The 20,551-nt window shown below is 60.4% G+C and overlaps 1 protein-coding gene across 2 annotated transcripts in view; it reads right to left on the reverse strand.

Moving 5' to 3' along the window:
• SEMA3F (semaphorin 3F) overlaps positions 1 to 20,079 on the reverse strand; it is a 28,312-nt gene extending 8,233 nt beyond the window's left edge. The window contains exons 1-6 of one of the 2 annotated variants that reach the window (XM_061128546.1): positions 19,976 to 20,079; positions 15,843 to 16,000; positions 2,207 to 2,367; positions 2,043 to 2,105; positions 1,802 to 1,921; positions 996 to 1,088 (exon numbers count right to left, since the gene is read on the reverse strand). In XM_061128546.1, the coding sequence (XP_060984529.1) occupies positions 996 to 1,088; positions 1,802 to 1,921; positions 2,043 to 2,105; positions 2,207 to 2,367; positions 15,843 to 15,954 (549 nt within the window). In that variant the 5' untranslated portion in view covers positions 15,955 to 16,000; positions 19,976 to 20,079. The remainder of the gene's footprint in view (positions 1 to 995; positions 1,089 to 1,801; positions 1,922 to 2,042; positions 2,106 to 2,206; positions 2,368 to 15,842; positions 16,001 to 19,975) is intronic. The other variant, XM_061128547.1, reaches the window with a different exon arrangement.
• Between the last annotated feature and the right edge of the window lie 472 nt (positions 20,080 to 20,551).

Raw genomic sequence — 20,551 nt, forward strand, 5'->3', positions numbered from 1 at the left:
GCTGGGAGTTGAGGGGTCTAGCCCGGACCACGTGGAATTCACAAAGCCCCCCAGGCCTCCCAGCCCATCCCTGCAGGTGCTAGGTGAGGGCACTGAGGCCAGAATGAGCTCATGAGCAAATAAAGCGAAGGAGAAGAGACAAGCAAGAGGCAGGAAGAAGGTGCAGCAGGGGGCAGGGATGGTGATGGGAAGGTGTACACAGGCCTGCTTCCAGTTCCACTCTGCACACACATGGCTTCCTGCACACACACGGGGCTCACACAATGCGTCACGCGTCACAGCCAACACACGGAACCCACTGTTCACACCCTGGGTGCACATACACGGAGTCTGAGTGGTCCCACCTTTCAGCACTCCCTGCCACAGACACACCAGCTCAAGTGACCACTTGCTCTGTCACTCACCGGCAGCCCCTGCCCCCCTGCCCGCCCCTGCCCAGCCCCGGCACCCCCCAGCCCCGGCCCCCAGTGGCCCCCATCAAGTCTAGGAGACACACAGTTCTGTGCCTCCCACCCCGGGCATGGGGGTGTGCAGGACACCTGCGTTATTTAACCCACGACCCAGGGGAGGCCTGGGGCACGGGGCCCTGAGAGCTACGTCAGGTTGAACCCACGTGCCATGCTCCCGCACTGGGTGCTGAGTACGGTGTGGGCCGGAGAGTGCCCTACACGTGCCCACGCGTGTGTTGGTGTGTGCTTACACATGCCTACACACGTGTTCTTAGGGTGGATGAATGGCGTCCCCGGGGCTCCTGTCTTCCCCAACTGGTGACTTCATGGTTTCCTGTCACACTGAGGCTGACCCGAGTCCAGCTGGGAATGCCTTCAGAGCCCGAGGGCGCTGCAGGGGAAGGCGGGGGAGGGGGCACACAGGCAGACAGAAGACCCTGCGGAGGCTGGCCTGGGGTGCGGGTTCCTGGCTGGAAGGCCAGGCCTGGGGTGAGTTTGGTTCTGAGGCAGGACTGCCTGGCAAGGGCCTGGAGGGATGAGGCCCACCTGGCGTGGGGCTGTGGGCGTCGGGTAGAGGGCACCATCGGTGGCTCTGCTGCCTCGGCCTCTGACCACCTGCATCTGGGTCCAGGGCGTGGCCTGAGAAGACGAGGAACACGGGTTAGAGCCAGGGGTGGCAGGGGCTGGGGGGAGCGGGCTTGGGCTGCCAGCCTCTCACACCACATGTGCCAGGGACACACAGGCGCACCTGAGTCCCCCGGGCTCACACGTGCACCGCCGTGAGGACACGTCCGCACAGCTGGGCCACACCTGCACACACCCATGCCCCTTCGGTCCAGTCGCTCTCACACACACTCTACGAGGTCACACCAGCTCACACGCACGCCCACATGGAAATGAAGGCGGGTAGAAGCAGGCGGGCGGGCGGGCAGAGCTGAGGAAGGGGCAGCTCTCCCCCAGGCCGTGCGGCAGAAGCTGACCCAGGCGTCCAGCCTCCTGACGCTGAGGCCCCCGCCAGGCCCTCTGGCTTGGCTGCAGGGGCACCGTCCACAGGCAAAGCCAAGAGACCTGCTGCCAGGGATGGAGTGAGCGCTTACTACACGCCAGGTACAGTGCTAAGCGCTCTGAGAGCATCAGCTCACTGCCTCCTTCCCACACCAACCTGTTAGAAAGGCAGTTATGAGCCCTGTTTTCAGGTAAGGAAACGGAGGTTCTGAGAGGTGGAAGAAGTCACTCACCCACGGTCACAGGGCCAGGAGGTGGCAGGGCTGGGGCTCAGGCCTGTGCTCCCGTCAGGACCCTGGAAGGCAGCTCCCAATCGGGGCGGCACCGGGCCCGGGTGGGGGGCTTACCTGGGCGCGGCGGCCGCGGTTTACGTAGGTGCACATGGGGTTGTAGGCGCCGGTGCCACACACGTACAGGTGTGTTCGGTTCCAGGGCTGGATGAGCCTGACGAAGTTCCCGCACTCACCCTGGGGCCGGAGGGAAAGCCAAGGAGCTGCCCAGATGCCTGCCTGGCCCCATGCCTTCCTGGGGTCCCGGTGCGCCCGGCCCACCCCATTCCGCCCCACCCGTGGATCCCACCACACTCACGTTGCCATCCTTGCCCGAGAGCACACACTCTTCAATGCGCTGTGGGGAGGCTGCCCAGTGGATCTGCCAGAGATGGGGGTCAGAGGGCCTGCCGGCCAGGGTGCCCCACCCTGGGGTTCACATCCCCTCTCATCCTCCCGCCCCACATCTGGCCTGGCCCTTACAATGAGGGGCTCACGGTTGATGTCATGCAGGTCCAGGGACAGCACGTAGTCCCTGCTGCCCACATACATGCGGTCGTGGTCCTCGTCCTTGAACAGGATTCGGTAGTCGGTTGTGTTGAGAAGGAAGTTGAAGAAGTGGGCCGTGCCTGTGGCCTTAAGCTCTGTGGGCGGATGGCAGGGCAGCAGTGAGGGCGCCTGGAGACCAGCCAGCCATTCCCTCTTCGACAGAGGCAGTCGCCCCACCCCAGGGTCATCTTAAACCCTCCGCTTCCCTTGCAGGGCCTACTTGGTAACCTCTTGAGTCCCTGACATTCTCAGAGGAGAAAGTGGGGCAACGGGTGGGCAAGTCAGGGAAGGGGCCACACCCAAAGCTGGGGCCCTGATTCATCGGCAGCCCAGCCAGTCTCCAGGTTCCAATGAAAGGGCAGTGGGCACAGGCCAGGGCGCGTGACAGCATCAAAGACTCTGCTGAGGTGGGGGTTAATGCTCCCACGCTCAGGGTGGGGCCAGCTTCCCACAGGAGCCTAAAAGGGTTAATGAGCAGGGGGTAGGGGTGGGGGCAGGTGCATCAAGGGAAGCTCGAAGACGCTGTCACAGAGCCAGGGCGCCCTGTCCTCACCCCATCTGCCAACAAGGAAGGGGGCAAAGTGGGCACACACAAGGTCCCCACCTTATCGGAAGCAGGTTAGCCAGGACACAGGAAAGCCTTGCTGGAAGCAAACTGCCCAACAGACCTTGGGCTTCCCCCAGACCCCATGGGGTTGCTGATGGTGGAACCCTCAGGCCATTTCCTGGAACCAGCCAGGAAGTCCTTCCCAGAAAAGAGGCCCGCCCTCTGGGGCTGCAGCACCCCCAGGGGCTAGAAGCAGCATCCATCTGAGTCCTCAGTTTCCCTTCCATGTGGCCCTCGGACCCACATGTTGCTGGGGGAAAGCTTCCTTTCTGAGGATGAAACACAGGAGGGAACTTGGCTAGTGATAGGCCAACGACAGACAGAGGACTCCAGGAAAGTTGGGAACCTTCCTCCTCTGGGAGAGGGAGTTCCGAGAGGTCCCCGCGGCAGGCCCCTCCTCCACCCACCCCCCAGCTATTTTCAGCTCCACCAGAGAGGAGCGATTGTAACCAGGGTGATGGATATTCACCAGCACGGGAGGCTCGAGACAGTGGCACACAGAACAAACAGTATGTATGTATGCACCCGGCCCCCAGGTATACACACATGTACACATGCACCCGGCCCAGGTATACACAAATGTACATATGGGTCCTATGCCACATGAGGCACCCACCAAGGGAGATCAAACATGTGCAATCTCCCTGCCCCACAGCTGGTGACCCATTTCACAGGTGGGGCAATTGAGGGAGAGGACCTGGAGAGAGGGGAATAGCTGGGATCTGAGGTCCTCAAGGTGGAACCAGCAGGGGGCTCCCTCCCATTAGTCCAGGCCGCCTTCTACTGGGGCAGTTGTCTCCGACTGGCCTGGCTGACCCTGGCCCCCCGATGTGCACCCGGGAGCTGAGAAGGGGGCTGGAGAGGCTGAGCGGGAGAGCAGCTCCAAGCAGGAACTCTGGGATGCACCGAGATGGGCGTGTGAGGTGGGCAGGGAGCCAGGGGACTCCCACAGCAGACCCGGAGGCCACGTTCGAGGCCGTGCCCCGCCCAGCCCTGACTACGGCAACAAGAGAATACAGGTGATGACCTTGGCCCACCGCTGGGACGCAGGGACGCCAAGGGATCAAAGGGCCGATCCCTGCCTGGCTTCGGCCTCGTCAGCGGTGCCTCTGAAGTCCTGGGCAGGGCAGCCTGGGCACCTGTCCTGCACCTGTTGTTGGGCCACTCGGAGTCCCCCGCCTGGCCACCCGGCCATCGTGACAACAGGAAAGTAAACACTCCCCCACCCCCAGGGCCAGGAAGTGGCCAGAAAGGAAGTGGGGCTGCCAGCAGAGCCCCCCCAGGCTGGGACAGCCCGCCAGGGGTTATTTATACCCTGGCTGGGGGCATGGCCTTGACGGTGCCCTTACCCATCCTGCTGGGCTAGGGGGCATTTGGGGGGCAATAGGGGGAAGGGAGGTGAGGCTCAAGTGGGCACCTTCAGACACAGGGATCTAAGGTGGGGGGGAACTTCAAATATCTAGCCCCAGGGATGCAACCGGCTATAATCCCTACATCCCTGCCCAGCCCCATGGGCCCCTATAATCCAAATCCTCCCACTCTACAGTGCCAGGACTCCCCAAGTTTTCCAAATCCCCCTCTCAAGTTCAAAGCGCCGTGAGGAGAGAGGAGAGGGCTATTCAGCAGATGAGGAAACAGACCTACAGGAGGAGCAGGAGGGCGGCCTTGACCTGACACCCTCCCTCACAACCCTGGGGATGGAGGGAGCCTCTCACTTAGTCATCCCGTATCTATCACGGGGGAAGCCCTTGCTCCATCCAGTTTACAGAGGACAGGCACAGAGCAGGGAGGTGACACATCGGAGCGTGCAGAGCGTGGGATTCCCGCCCAGGTCCGCGGCCTTCTGGACTGAAGCAGGGGCCAGCCCCAGCAGAGCCCATCCTGGTGGTGGTGGTGGGGACTGCCCGCCGGGAGGGCCGGGGCCGGAAGGTGACTCGTCCTCCACTGACAGGGCACATGACTCAGGACCCTCGGGACCCCTCCCAGTGGCCACAGGATATGGCGTCAATGGCTCTGTTGTCACAGGATGTGATGTTTTGGTCACTGTGGAAACAGGCGGGTGTGGGGAACCCCCACAAGGCTGTGTAGGGTAGGGAAGGGGTGGGACAGGGGCCAGGAGTCTTTGACCCTGCCATGGGCTCCTGGCATGGGCTTCAGAAGCCCAGTTGGGGTCACCGAGTGCTCTTTCCTGCATGCCAGATCGTAGTAAAGAATTACAAGGGTCCCTGTGTCAGCTCTGCAGCCCCAGCTCCAAAGAGGAAGACTGAGGCCTGGGAGAGAGTGGTGCTCACCTTAGGTCACCAGGCAAGGACTGAAGCTGGTACCCTGTCCCCACCTCCCCTCTGCCACAGGGTGAAAGAACAGGGGCTCTTCACTCCTCCGAGAAGCCCAGCTGAAGGCAGGTGGTGGCTGAGTAGCCCTGGGCATCCTGCTCTGACACCTGCAGCGTCAGCAGGCCTAGAGCCTAGGGCTGCCAACCCTCCAGTGAGGGGCAGGGATTTGGGCCCAGGGCACCCATGGGGCCTGAGCAGGCATGGGTGTATGTGGGGGAGCTGACATGGACCCAGGCTGCTCATGTCCTCAGGCCAGTCCCCAGCTCTGATAGTGGGAGGATCACCCCCGCCCCCTACAACCCCAGGACAATACAGATGGAGGGGCTGGGGCACAACCAGCCCGACCCAAGGCTCTGTGGGTGCCAGGGATTCAAGTCTAGATGAGCTCTGATTTTGGGGAGGGAGGGAGGGAGGGTGGTGTGCCTTGGTGATGCTTCAGGGATGAGCTCCCCACCCCCAGGCCCTCTTGCATGCTGGGCACAGGTTGGGTGGAGCAACATCCGGGAAGGCTTTTCCCGTCATCGGGAAGGAAGAGCCTTTTCTGGCATCGGCCACCTCATTTCCGCAGCCGTTCCCAGCCTTGACAGTCTCCCATGGCCATTAGACACTTGGGGTCCTGGCCCAGAACGGCCTGGCAAAGGTCCAGGGGCAGAAACTTTCTCAGTGTACAGGAGCCTAATCCTGGGGGGGGGGGGCGGGTCTCTGTTTCCTCCTCTCTGGAAAGCACTTGATGCCTCACTTGAAAGGAGGAGGTGGGCGAGGACAGTGCTGAGGGGGCGTGTCTGCAGCCCTCACCCGCAGACCCCAAGTGGGCGGCCCCCGACCCCTGCTGCCCGTCTCTAGGACACCAGGCCTGTCACCAGTGAGGCAGGGGCTGCTGCAAGAGGGGGGTCTTGGAGCAGAGATGGGTACCCCGCCCCCTTGGTTACAGCCCTACAAAGCAGCAGGCCTTGACTGACACTATCACCTCCGGGGCTGTGCATGGGTACTGCGAGCTGATGGACAGGTCCCAGCAGCCCAGCCGTGACCTCTGACTTCATGTGGGCTGGGGCAGCCCTAATTCCTAAGATGAAGAGAAATGAGGCGGAGGGTGAGGGGCACGGGTGCACCAGGGTCTCTGTTAGGACTCTATCCTCCGGCCCTTCTGAGGAGGGAAACTGAGGTGGACAAGGAGATGGTAGCAGGAGCAGGAGGGGAAGGGTCCCTCCTGGACACCCTCGTGGGCGCTGGGGAGGGGTGGCCCCCAGCCCCTTCATCACTCCCCCAAGCTGTGAGGGGCCCCAGAGGAAGGCCCAGGGGCTGGGCTGGCCCCCTGGCTCCCGGCCTAATCCTCTTTTAATGAGCGGCCAGCCGGAAGGCCTCAGCCCCTGGCCACAGCCTTGCAAACCTGGAGCTCCAGCCAGGCCGAGCGGGGGGCAGGGCAGCCCTAAAGCCTTTGTAGGCACCTTTCTCCCTGCTCAGCACCCCACCTCCCACATACCTCAATGCCAGGCTCCCAGCATCTCCAGGGACACACCGGGGTGACATGTGCCTTGTGCTAACCCTCTTCTAGGCATGTACCATTTATTCAGGTCCAGGTCCCACATGGGGCTGAGCAGGGGAGGCTGTCACCTTTGATTCAGGGGCTGGGTCTCCCAGCCCCTTCCCTCCACCATCCCTAGGGTTGTTCTAGATGGGAACCCCTAGAAGCCAGACTCAAGAGTTTGCCTGGGGCTTAAGCTGTCTGCTCCCTGGGGGGTGGGGGGGACAGGATCCAGGTTCCTCCAGCCCCCAGTCCATCAAACTCGGTCCTCTCCAATCCCGTCTCTGCGTCCGGCTGTCCAGAGCGGAGACCCACAGGCCTCCCCAGGAGCCTCCAGACTCGCCCCTCTTCCCCTAGGCAGGTGAGCCAGGTCGGTGCCAACAAAACCAATTACAGCAGCTCTCACCCAATTAGCAGCTAATTATGGCCTCGTAGTCCATTCAACATAATTAACATGTAAATGACTCCGCGTGTTTATATTCAATAACGGCTCTGATTGAATTTAATTTAAAAGTCTGAACTGGGGACCCTGTTACCGTATTTCACCACTTAGAGCTGCCACTTCCTGGGAATGTCAGCTTCTCTAGGGGAGAGGGACCCAAGGCCAGAGTGGAAGGCGGAGCGGCAGGCACCGGGACAGTGGCCCAGCCCTGGAGAGGGTGGAGATGGTTGCAGTCCCTGGCTCCCTGACATGCCTATCCCAGCGATATGGGGAGGTGGTGAGATCAGACCTTGATGGGACCCTCAGGATAGGAAATCCTCTGGAACAAGGGGCCCCTTCTCAAGAGCTACTGTAAACATTGCAGCTGCTCAGTAAACACCAAGCTGGAGCAGCCCAGCTGGGCTAAACTCTGCTGCGGGCTCCCCTCCCATTCTGGGGGCAACGGGCTGGAGGCTGGGGCCCGGCAGGCCCAGGCATGCTGTTCCCACGCCCGTTCCGCCCCAGCGCCCACCTGCCCCACCCAGGAGAAGACAGGCTGGGGGCACAGCTCATCCCGACCCAGGAAAAACCAGGTGGGAAGCGGCAGCAAGGTCACTCTCTGGCACACACAGGACAGCAGAGGCTGGTCCCACGCCTCTCCCGGCAAAGCATGTCCAACGACTTTCAACCATTGTGTCCTAGCAGGTAGGGGGCCCTCCATCGAGGTGCCTCCAGCGAACCCTGCCCGCCCGCAGGGCCGCATGGTGCCTGACTGTTCTAGGTCTGGGCTGGTGGCTCCAGCGGCCAGGACATCCTGCCTGGACCTGAATGGTGTGCCTAGGAGGACACCTTTGGCATCCATGGGCCAGGCAAAGTTCAGAGCTCTAGCCCAGCCTGGAAAAGACACAGTGTCAAGGAGGCAGGCTTGAAGGAGCAGGGTAGCCCCCAAGCCTGGGGTGGGAGGAGAGGGCCTGAGCCAGGCAAGCAGCTCACACTGGAATGTGCCCCACGAAGCGGGAAGGGGGTGGGAAGAGGGGGCGGGTCCTGAGGGGAGGGTGGCACCCATCCCCTTCTCAGGTGGCTACAGCAGAAGCAGATCGGAGCCTCCAGTCCTGCAGGCCTGGGGGCCCACCCCTCCTCCCACATTCCAGACCTGGCCCGGAAGCCCTTCACTCCTTCCTCCACCTCCTCCTCCCCTCTGTGACTGCAAAAGACAACAAACTCTCCATGGCTCATTTACTCTGATAAATCAACCAGAAGGACAGGCCAGGATGGGACCAACAGGCTGGTGGGTGTCAAGACCCTCCTCCTGCCCTGGGCCCCGCCCCCATCTCTGCCCTCCTCAGACTCCTGGAGTCCGGCCCTGCAGCCCCATTCACAACACCCACCCAGAGATTCCCAGGGGGTCCCAGACCGTCTTAGCTCCCTCCCCAGTATTCAGGTGGGGAAGCTGAGGCATCATCGCACAGACAGTTGTGTGCTCAGGGTCAGCCCTGGGGCATATGGTGAGGCTGGATCAGGAGTCCAGCAGGACTCAGCTGGTCACCAGTCCAGAAAGGCAGCAAGTACTCCACATAGGCCTGGTGCTGGGACTTGGAGAGTGCTGAGCAAAATGACAGCATGGGCAGCCTTGGGTAGAGGAGCCCAGAGTGCCACCCATTCCATCCCGGATGCCGCAGGAGCCCATGAGGCCCCCACATTCTAGCAGCTGCTCTGCAGTTATAGTGTAAGACGGACAGGAGCCACCCACACGGGCTGACCAGCAGGTCCACATGGTGGACTCTGCTCCTGGAAGGAAATGAGGGCATCAGCACGGAGCCCTAAATGGGAAGAAACAAGGCTCTTGGCCGGGTGCAGAGACCTGAGAGGAAAGAGCATGTCCGGGTAGGAAGCCAAGCAGGGGTCATGGTGGTGACGAGGAGATGGAGGCAAGAGGGGACAGGGGGGCAGGAAGGAAGGAAGACTGGGGGGAGGGGGCGTGGAGCCAAGGCCTTAAGCCCCAAAGGCCTCCTGGTCCCTGGAGGGGGCTGTTACTTTGGGGCTGTCCCTGCCCTGCAGAGATGCGGCAGACCGGCAAGCCGGCAGCCCCAGTGGGAACAGCACAAGTCAGCCTAGCTGGGCCTCCCCCCGGCCACAGGCCGGCCTCCTGGAACCTAGGCCAGCAGCCACCGCCCAGACCCCATTCTTTGCCGGGTCAGGATCAGTGATCAGGGTCTGGAGCCCAGGAGGCCTCCACCCTCTCCCTGGGGCTGCTCGGCAAGCTGGGGGGGTGGGGGCCTGCAGGGCTGCCAAGCTCAGGCACCCACGTGAGCTGGGCTTTGGATTCAGATCGGAGCCTTCTGGCATCCAGGCCTCTGGCAAAGGCCCTCCTGCTATTTCTAAGAAAAATGCAGCAGGAATCTTCTCTGCTTCTCCAAAGCTCCAAGGGCTCTCTCTCTCTTGAGGCGGGGCTCAGATTCCCAGGACAGCGCCAGGTCAGGCTAAGCAAACATGCTCTCGGCCCAGTTGTGTAGATGCCCAAGTGAGCAGTCCAGGTCTGGTCCCCCCAAGCACAAGCTGCGGGAGCCAGAAGAGTGCTTGGGGTGGGTCACTACAGCTGATCATGGGCACCATGATCACGGGCACAAACCAGATTGTGGCGCCCATCTCCGGAGAGACCCCCCTCAGGGCATCCCCTCCCCAGATGCACTGTCATTTCCCCAGTATGTATGTGATGTTTCTGCCATGAAAGAAAGAGCTTAAAAACCAGAGGGAGAAAATGCAAACTCTATACCCTACCACCGAGAGCGAGCCCCATCTCGCATCTTGCCCTTTCCCCAAGTGCTGCACCACACACACCGCCTCTGCTCCTGTTCTTCTAGAGATCTCCCTTCCCCTGCTGGGGATACAGCTTCCTCCAAAATGCCTGTCCAGATGCTCACAGCAGAAGTCCTCCTCCTCCTGACCCGACTCCACCCACAGGGCTCAGGGCGTCTTCTGCAGCCTTTTGCAGACACCGTCTGCTTCACCACAGGGTAGCAATCTACAGGGAAAGGTGAGGGAGTGCAGACTCCTTGGGCACCCCCAGGACTAGCCCTCACCTGTCTGCCAACCTCAGAGTAGCTCCTAGTTTCTGAGACTTCCTTTCACCAGTGCCACAACGTTGTACACAAAGTTAATACTCAAAACACAATGAGGTCAGCATCATTTTTATCCTCATTTTACAGATGAGGCAGCAGGACACAGAGGGACTTCACTACGTAAGGTCTACCCATGGCCAGGATGCAAGCTGTGCAGCTTGAGACGTCCGGATGCTGCTTCCATGGGACCACTGCCATCCTCACCTTACATGGAGAAATCAGGGGTGGGAAAGCTTAGGCTACCCGTCTGAGATCACAGAGCTGAGAAGGTAGGATGGGGTCTGTCTGCCTTCCGGGCCCAGCCCTCTCAACCAGCACAGCGTCACCTCTGCATTCTACCAAATGTAAGTGCCCCACTCTGCCTGACCTGGGGGAGGAGCTGGAGGTCTCCCAGTTGTCAGGAGTCAAGTACCCACAGCTCTAGAGACATCCCTCTGGACCCCCCACCACCTCTGGAGGGGTCACGGGGTTGGAGGCACGCACACACAGGTGCAGACAGCCAGGAGCCCACTCTGAGGCTGCTGCCTCCCAAGCCACAGGGTGAAAGATGCCTTTATGGGCCAGGATGAGATTTTTATCTTGGTGGTTTCTCTTTAAATTCTTTACGATTACGAAGCAGCGGGGGCTGCCAAGGAACATGATTTACTCCTTGAGCATGCACCAGCTCCTCACTCCGTGCCAAGAGAATCTGGAGCCAGGGAGGGAGGGGCAGGCGTTGTGCCAGGCACCCAGAGACAAGGCCTGTGCTGCGGAGGCCCAGCCAGCGGCGGTCCCATCTGAAGCTTGGCGGGACCTGGAAGGACCACAGCTGAGGCCCTTGGCCCTGGCCTGGCTGACCCCAGCAGGGCTTCGGGCAGGTTCTCGGCAAGCACAAGGACCTGGCCCGCTCTCTCTGACGGTGATCCATGGCCAGCTGAGGGGTGGCCAACTGGCCCCCCAGGACCTCCCAACTCCTCAAGTGGCCACTTTGAAGGTCCATCTCAGGAGAGGGAGTAGCTCCCATTTCCAGGAAAACTGAGGTCCCAGATGCAGGGATCTGGGCTCAAGTTCATGCTTTGGGTCTTCCTTCCTCCCTTGTCCAGCTCATCCTGGAATACTCAGCCCTCCCCAGTTTGTGATCGCCAAGTTTCACTGTAATTGTCAACGCCACCTACCCAGCTTTCTGATGCCACCCCTGGCCTCCAAGCTCCTTCTCACCCCTCCCTTTCAATCTCAAGCTCTAAGCCTGCTTGGCTGACCAGGGAGCCCCTAGGCGGCAAGGAAGGGTCCTTAAGCTCCCCAGGCCTGCCCCCACCCCTGCGCAGTCAAGGCAGCTAAGATGAGGCTTGCTAGAGGCACTTCCACTTCAGTCCTATACTCACTCTCCCTTGGGTGAAGTAAACGGACTGTGACCCTTCCTAACCTCCAATCTCCTCATTTCCTAATAAGGAGGCCTGGCGACTCTCGTTCGGCCACACACAAATGATGTAAGTGGTGGCACTGTTCTGGGCCATTACCTCCAAAGACTCAGAGTCTAGACTGACGTAGGCTGGGGGCTGCTGACCAGCACCCACCTGTTCACCTGCCACCTACAGCATGTCCCTCCCACCGGGCAAGCCAGATACGCCCAGTCTGAGAAGGCTGAACCCCAGGGCTGCTCTGGACGTTGGAGCTCTTTCCTCTCCTGGACTCTGCTTTTCCTTCTCTGAAGGGAGACAGCTTCCCAGGGGACTCTGATCAGTGGAGGGGCTGGGGTGATGGACAACTGGATTTATAGGAAAGGAGCAAACCCAGATGCTGTTTCTCCAGGGGGAGAGAGCACAGGAAGCCTGCCCAGTGTGAACCCAGCGCTTTCCATGGGAAGTAAACCTGGACAGGCTATGGGCGGCACTGCAGGGTCCTCGAGGCTTAGCCTGAGCTCATGGGAGAGGGCTGGGCCTGCCTCCCCAACCTGCCCCCCAGCCTCAGTCTTGGGACAGGCTCGGACATCAGGCGGAGCCACGTTCCATCTGAGTCTGGCTCCTGAGTGACCCGGGAAAGCCTCTGGGTCTGATTCCTCACAGAAAACCCAGGCAGCCCTCCTCCCTAGGCCTTGGTGGGACTCCTGTTGGTTATCATCACGGGTACCAACTGTTACTCTATTATTTTCATCTTTCCTGACCTCCCCTGGCAAGGTGACCTTCCATCCCATCTCCTGACTCCTGCCTCAGTTTCTCAGTAGCCCAGCTAACTCATGTCATCACAAGACCCCTTTTCCTCTCCAAATACCTCTTGACCTCAAGTCCTGTCCAAAGCCAGCCCAGGCAGGAGCTGTGTCTTGTGGGGGTGGCTTCCTGGGAAAAAGTAAACATTCCCTACGCTGAACAAAGGAGCTGGCAGGGCCTTCACACCTCCCTCTGCAGTGGGAGGTGGTACCCCAGGGCTTGGACGGTCTCAGGGTGGGGGAAGGAGGGTATTTTTTCCTCCCAGACCTGACCAGTGACTCTGGGGTTAAGAGGACTCTAGGCCCAGGCAAGGATGGATGGAAGAAAGAAGGTCCTGCTGGCCAGGTCACTAGTTCTAAGCATCCATGAGCACTCAAAGAATGCTTCTCCTGCTCCTGAAAACCTCCCCACTTGACCCTCATTTCCGCATGACCTTGGCTGTGCTGCTGATGGACCAGGACAGGAGATGGGCCATAGGAGTCCTCCTGCTCCAACTGGGCCCCTTCTCCTTACACCCTCTCCAGGCTTTCGGTCTGGCTGGGGCGCCCAGGCTGATGGGCAGGCAGCAAGCCCAAGCCTGGCCCAGTTCCTGCCTTTGTTCCTTTATCTTCCCTGGGCAGCGTGCCCCCCCCCGCCCCCCCCAACCCTCACACCAGCACCTCTGGTTTATTAGAGGGTCTGGGCTGACTGGGCTGGAACTAGCGCCTCCCAACTGCCCAAAGAGGGGAGGGGATGTGCCTAGGCCAAATTCCTGAGGCCTGGTAGGCCAGTTGCTTTCATCCATCCACAGATGGAGAAGCTGAGGCATGGAGCCACCACGACCATCAAGGCTCCTAACAGCAGCCCCCTCTGTGCCCCTTGGGTATATGCAGCAGGAGGCAGTCCCCCTAGCCTTAGACACAGCCAGGCCAGGACCCCCAGGCTCCGTAGATGTCGGTCTCCATTCTCACTCCACAAACGCTCAGTGAGGGCCTACCCCTCACCGAGGGCCGCACCATAGTTATGTCCTGGCTGAGACCATCGAACATGATGGGGGAGAAGGGGGCCTGGGGCCTGGTGCACAGTAAGTGCTGGGCTCCCAGGAAGCCTGGGCCAACTGGGTGTCCACTATCTTTTCAGCCACTTTGTCTGGGAGCGCCCCACCCTGTTCACTGCACAGGGCCTGGCTCATGGCAGGGACTCAAGTATCTACTAAACTAAGTGGCATCCACGCATAAAAGTAGGACAGGAGCTCAAGTGGGAGACGGAAAGGTCATTCAGGACAGAGAACCTGCGCGTGCGGAGGCAGAGAGGCCCAGGGATGGGGTGGCCCCAGGCAGCCTCCAGCCCCGCCCCAGGCGGCCACAGCAGTCAGCGCCGCAGGCTGGCTGCCAGCGAGCTGGGCTTTTAGTCGGTGCGGGTGTCGGCTTCAGAGCTAATTGAGAGGGAATCGACCTGCCGATGTGAGCGTCAGGCGTCGGCAAGACCAGGACAGCAGGACACCAGGGTTCTATTTCTGGCCTTGCCTCTGCCTCTTGCCTGACCTTGGCCCTACCCTCGCCTGAGCCTCAGTTTCTCTCTCTGGAAAAGAGGAACAAAATCTTTTGTCCCTTTGCCCCTGCAAGTCCAAGAAGGTTTAAAAGGAGCGTCTAGAGACCCTCCCTCTGTCTTGTTCCTCCTACTTCCTCTCATGGGTCTCCAAGATGATGACAAATACCCAGAGTGGATGTCTGGGCTCCAGGATTCCAGGGGTCTGGAAAACCAAGACATCCTCCCAGCCCCTGTTGGTGGGGGTGCTCTATTCTCCCTGCCAGCACCCTTGGTTGGGAAGGGGGTGAGACGGGGATGTGACCCCTTCAATATTTATTAATATGCTCTGAGAACTTCCACCAGGGAATGGTAGCAGTATCAGCAGAACAAATATCTCACCTTCCCAGGCCTAGGAAAGGGGTTGTTTTTGACAACCCAAAGCGATCAACTCTTTTGCTCATTTCTCAGGCCCTGCGCAGGACTCTTCCCAGGAGCACTCTCAGAAATTCACGCCCCACTCCCCCCCTCAAGTTGCAGGAGTGATATGGGAGCCAAGAGAGGGGTTCTTCTAGGGGACATGGGAACATGGTGAGGAGGGGCTGGGCCTCATCAAGGCTGAGGAAGGAAAGGCTGGCCCAACTTCTCACCCTAGTAAGTGTACCTGGAAATCTGGTCAGCCAGGGCTGAGTTGGCCCCACCCAGGACAGGCAGCTGAATAAAGTCACTCTGGGTCAGAGGAGGGCCAAGGCTGAAAACTCAGCAGTGACCCCAGGTCCCCCAGGCATAGTCGCTGTCTCTTTCCTCAGGCCAAGGGTAGACTCTTTAGATCACATCTTTGAGTTAGTGGCTAGTGAGTGAGCCACTGGTATGTCTGAGGATGCATTCACCTGCCTAGCTGGTTAGCTGCAAAGGTGATGGAGCTGGACCAGCGTCTCACTCTGCACACCCCAACTCATCATTAAAACCTTCCACTGTGTGTGTGCGTGCTGAGTGGCTTCAGTCGTGTCCGACTCTTTGAGACCCTATGGACTGTAGCCCACCATGCTCCTTGGTCCATGGGATTCTTCAGGCAAGAAAACTGGAGTGGGTTGCCATGCCCTCTTCCAGGGGATCTTCCCAACCCAGGGATCAAACTCACACCTCCTGCGGTTCCTGCATTGCAGGCAGATTCTTTATGGCTGAGCCACCAGGGAAGCCCAAAAACCTTACGGTGATTTCAGGCAAAATGCTCACTGGGGATCTCAGGCCTGTCACAACAGCACGTGTTCTCCCTGAACTCACCAGGGGCCCTAGACTCCTCCAGTCACAGCACAAGAGCCCCCTCCCCAATTCCTAGGAGCCCCTCCCACCTGGAGACCCCTAGGATGGTTCCTCAAGCACCCACACCCCAGAGGAGCAGGTCCTGCTCCTCTAGCTTTTGGAGGCCTCAGTGTCTGTCCGATTGTCTGATCAGGCAAGGGCAGGACCAGAGACAGGGGAGGGCTTCTGCAAGCATAAGCCTGAAAGATGTGACACCTCTGTCTCCCCCAGTTATCACATGGACAGACACCCTGCAGACTCGAGCCCAGAGACCATACGTTCTGGCTCTAGAAGCAGCCCAGACTCAGGACCCTTCTCTAAATGTCTAAGTAGTCCAGTCTCTAGCTTTTCCCAGCAAGTCACCACCTCCCCCAACCCCTACAACACACCCAGTGTGAGCCGTGTGGCTGTACAATTTGTTCTTTCTTGCTCTGACCTCTGACCAGGGAATGGTAGCAGTATCAGCAGAACAAATATCTCACCTTCCCAAATATCTTCTCTCCTCTCTCTCCTGTGCAACAGGACAAAATGCTCTGGACAGAGGGGGATGCCGGGGAACTGCAAGCGAGCCTCTTACCTTTATATGAGAGCCGGACCCGGGGCGTGGCTGGGAGGTAGTCCTGGCTGGGGGCGGCTGGCCAGGCCCCAGTGAGCAGCGAAGCCCAGAGGAGGAGACCAGCGACAGGCATTGTGGAAGGGGCCTAGGGCCCAGGGGTCAGGCAGCCGTCTATACACCTGGGAGGAGGAACAAGATTGAAACACATGAGGCAGAGCAAGGTTTCCTGTCCGACCGTTTTCTTTTTTTTTTTTCGACCAACGTTTTCTTGTGTAATTCTGCCAAAGGTACCTCAGTTTCCCTATCTGAACAACTAGGGTGATGGGTACCTCTGTGCTCACACCCTCAGCCTGGGGCCATGAATACCGTAACATGAAAATCTCATATACTTTCCTGTCCCTAACAATGGGTCTGAAGACCAAGCAACTGGGTGCTGCCTAGGGTCAACAGGGCTGACAGGGGCCAGTGGACACTCAAACCCTTCCCCAACCACAGCTTCCAGACTTCCGTTCACAGGGCTCAGCTCAAGGAGGTGATCTTACATCCTTCTCCAGTTTCCATGCACCTACCCCCCGACCAAATGGGCTGTTCCTTCCTCTCCCACTTCAGGGAATGGGGGAAGAGATGGGTCCAGTCCTGCAGGCTCCAGCCAAATCTCTCCTCTCAGTAAAGGGAAACCTGAACCTGATGATTAGAGTTGGGAGCAGGAGAGAGCGGAGGATGCGTGAGAAACACATAGATGGCCTAGAGAGAGAGACAGCAGCCAGGAAAGGCAAAGAACAGCAGGGTCTACTTCTACTGAAATCACAGCAGGAGGGATCCGGGTCAGACATACAGAAGGACTTCCTGCCAGCGACATTTCCAGCTCTGCCTACAGAGACCAAAGAAGGGGAGCAAGGGTGGCCAGCAGGCCAGGGGCAGGGTCTGAGCCAGCCTCAGTGTCCCCAGCAGAGCTCTGATACAGACCCCCAGCAGGCCCGAGTTTCCACACAATGTTTTTCAAATATTGTCTCCCCAGGCAGGCTGGCTGTTGGGTAAACGCAGCCCAGCACCAGTTGTCAGAACATATTGCTCCCTCCCGGCGAAAACCAGCGCCAACTTCCCAGCACCCCCCACCCAGATGCACTGTGGGTGGGGGCAACCATGACAATGTGAGCCCCACCCCCCAGAACTGCCAGGTCTATTTTCCTTCTCCCATGGGAGACAGGGACCCTAGGCCCATTTCTAGGACCCTGGGGTGAGGAGGGGAGGGTGAGGGGGTATTGTGATCTGCTAATCCCCTGCCCTGGCTGGCATCCACCGAGGCAAGGCTCCACATCAGACTGTCCAGTCCCACTCGACCGACCCCGATGTCCTCCCGGGACCCCCTCCCCTGAGCCCTGGCCTCTCCTGCCAAGCAAACCACTGGTGACTCCTCGGACAGGAAGTGCAGCTTCAAGCAGCCTGACCCATTCCCCATGCAGTGCTCTTCATGGGCACACCCTCTCCGGGGTGCCTGCGGTACCTCTCAGGTTCCATCAAGACCTCCCATCACAGATGCTAGGGAGGCTGGCTGAGGGAGGGGAGAATCAGAACCAGCCCCGCCCCCTGTCCGCTGGGGCACAAAGCGGGAGCTGACTGAATGGCAGGCCCTGATGGGGGGCGTGTGTGTGGGAGGTTGTGCAGCTACCGGCACTCTCCGGTGCACCTGGGAGGCCCCCTCCAACAGTTGTGGAGATACACACATCCAAACTTACATGTCTGCACTAGTCCTTACAAGCATATATATACATATGTTTGTTCAAGAACTCGACCTGCTAGTGGGGTGGGGCTCGAGGAAGTGGGGAGATGCTGTTCTAGCTCTCTCGGGGATGGCTGGATGCAGGCTGAGTCCCTTGGAGAGCTTTGATCCTAGGTATCAAGGGGCTGGGGTGACTCGCCTCCCCTCCTCCCTGTGACCTCATTTCTCCTACATCCATTTTCATGGTGACAAGGTCAGGGTCACCAAGGACAGTGTTGGAGTCCCAGGAGTTCAGAAACCTGGAGGGCTCTGCTCCACTGGGCCCCTACAGGGACCTTCCACAATGTTTTGGCCTTTTAAAGGGGTGAATGGCGGATGTTCAAAACTGTTGGGGCCACAGACCCAAGTCTAGGCCCCCTCTTTGGCAGCTTGGGAGATGGAGGAGAGGAGGAGAAGGAAGGAGGAGGAGGAAGAGGACAGAGATAGGGATGGGGAAGGCATTTCCATAGTTGCTTCTCCTCTGCCAGCCCCTGGATGCATTCCACTCAGCCCCAGTCCCAGAACAGCCCCCAGTTGAGTCCAGCCCAGGTGGGTGGACAGAGAAGGAACAGCCACCGCCACCTGGGAGCCCACCAGGAGGAGAGCAGAGAAGGAAGGAAAGAAGGCTGGCGGGAGGGAGCAAGGGAGGGAGGCAGGCGGGAGGGAGGAGGAGAGAGGGAGGAGAGAGGGAGGGACGGAGGAGAGACGTTCGAACAAAGAACCGAGGAGCTGGGGCTGGCAAGGGGTACAGGGAAGGGGCGGCCAGACGAAGGGGTCTGGAGGCACCTGGGGGCGGAGCAGGGGGCTAGGAGGTCAAATTGTCCAGCCTGATCCAGACTTCTTGGGATGGGGGGGGGGGGGGGCGGGTAGGGGGGTGGACAGCCTGCCTCGGGGAAGGAAGGTTGGCTCCTGAGAGCTGAGAACTGGATGGAAAGGCTGCGGGGGGGACATGATGGAAAAATTGTTAACAGCACCCCACCCCCCATCTAGCTCCTCCGACACCCCCCTCCAGCAGGCCAGAGCTCCTTCCTGACTCCTTGGCCTCCCCCTCCCCCAACACCCTATGGACCAGGAAGCAGAGACACCCCAGCACAGCTGGTGTTGAAAACCCCTCTTTCGTGGTCAGAGTTTCCCAGTCAAGGTCACCTGGGCTTGGCTCCATCTTCCCCCTCAAGGTGTGCCTAGAGCAGCAGGGGGCTGAGGCTGGATTCCCTCCTCTCCCCAACCCCCGCACTTCCGGGCCTGGCTCCTTCAGAACTGAGGGGCAGCAGCGGGGGGAGGCATGCCCAGTGTCCTCACCTTCCAGGACACCTTACCCCAAGGGTCCGGGCACACTCCCTGTGCAGCCTGGGAAAAGGCTCCATCTCCATCCAACCCCCTGGACTGGCATGAGCCTACCAACCTCTGGGTGCAGTTTCTCTATCTCTGCAATTAGAACAGGGGTTTCTGGGAGACAATCTGGATGAATTGAGGAGGACAAGAACCCTGAATCTCCAGAGCCGACACATTAGCGCTTCAGATTCACACCCCACCTCCCCCAGGTGTTCATGGGCTGGTGTTCCTAACACAGTTATCTCAAGAATCAGAAGTTATTTATCCAGGCAGGCCTGCAGTCCTAGCTCCAGCTGAGCCCTCCTGGGCTACCTTGATACTCTCTGGTCCCACCTGTTCTAGGCAAGTCCACCAAGCTCCTACTGTCCCCTGCCCACTCCACCACTTGGGCCCCAGCCTGGCCAGATTTGGGGGACTTGACTGCAGGCTCTCCCAGCTAGCTCACTACCCACATACAGCAGGGCCCCTAATCCAAGCAAAACGGCCTGCTGGAAGGCAGACACGGACCAGCAGCTGGGGGTCAGGGGGCTGGCACAGGGCTGGGAGAAAAGCCTTGGGGCTGGCTGTCCTGCCCAGGCTGATCTTGGAGACCCTCCACGAGGGGGCTGCCAGGGTAGCGCTTCCCTTCCAGCGGACGATCCCCAGATTCCGACACTGAGGCAGGGCAGGGGTACCTACTAAGGAAGAGAGCTGCCTGAGGCGTTAGTGGGAGAGCTCAGCTAGGGGATGGGGCATCAGGCCTCCAGTTACAGCAACAAGGAGGCGTATGGAAGCACCCACCCACCCAGAACCTTTCGGAGAAAAAGTTGCTTTGCACACTGGTGACCCCGCAGGCCACATCCTTCACACATCTCCACGTCGCTTCGATGTTGAGGGTCCGGGCAGCCCGGACAGGTACAGCGCCCACTCTAGTCCTGTCGTCTTCGAGTCCGCGGGAAGCCCCCTGCCTCTCCGAGCCCCGCGCCCCAGACACTTCCGCAGAGTTGCAGTGCCGCGGGTCCCAGAGGGATCGCGGGGTGGCCCGGCCGCCTGCCCGCTCCCTCCCGGTTCCCGCCGCACTCACCTCTTCCACGGCGGCGGGGCCTCGGCTCCCGAGTGGCGGCGGCGGCGGCGGCAGCAGAGCGGCTCCCGGTTGGGCCGGTCCGCGCTAGCGGCCCCCCGGGGCCATGGCCCTGCCCGCGCCCTCTCGCCGCTGTGCCTGAGCCGGGGTCGGCGCCGCGGCCCCGGCTTAACGGGGTCTGCTGGCTTCGGGCGCGTCAGCAGTCGAGGCCCCGGACCCCATCCCGGGCCATGGGAAGGCTCAGGGGCGCTCGGGGCCGCCTCCCCCCGGGTGGGCTGCGGGCGCCCCCTGGCCGGCGCGCCGAGGGCGCATTCCCCGGCGCGGGGCGCGGGCGACAGCGCGCGCTCGGCTTCGGGGCGCTGCGCTCGGCTTGGCCCACAGGCACTGTGCTCGCCTGGTCTCTGGACTGGGGCCGGGCGGCCGCGCTGGGTTGCGCTCGGGGCTCACCGGGCCGCGGCCGTTCGCTCGCTGGCTCGCTCGCTCTGGTCTCGCGGCCGCCGGCGGGACGGGGCGCTCAGAGCCGCCCGGGGAGCGCCGGCAATTGGCCGCCCGTGGGCGACATTTGCATAGCGCGGCCCC

This window comes from Dama dama, chromosome 24, assembly GCF_033118175.1.
Source record: "Dama dama isolate Ldn47 chromosome 24, ASM3311817v1, whole genome shotgun sequence".
Taxonomy (NCBI): Eukaryota; Metazoa; Chordata; class Mammalia; order Artiodactyla; family Cervidae; genus Dama; species Dama dama.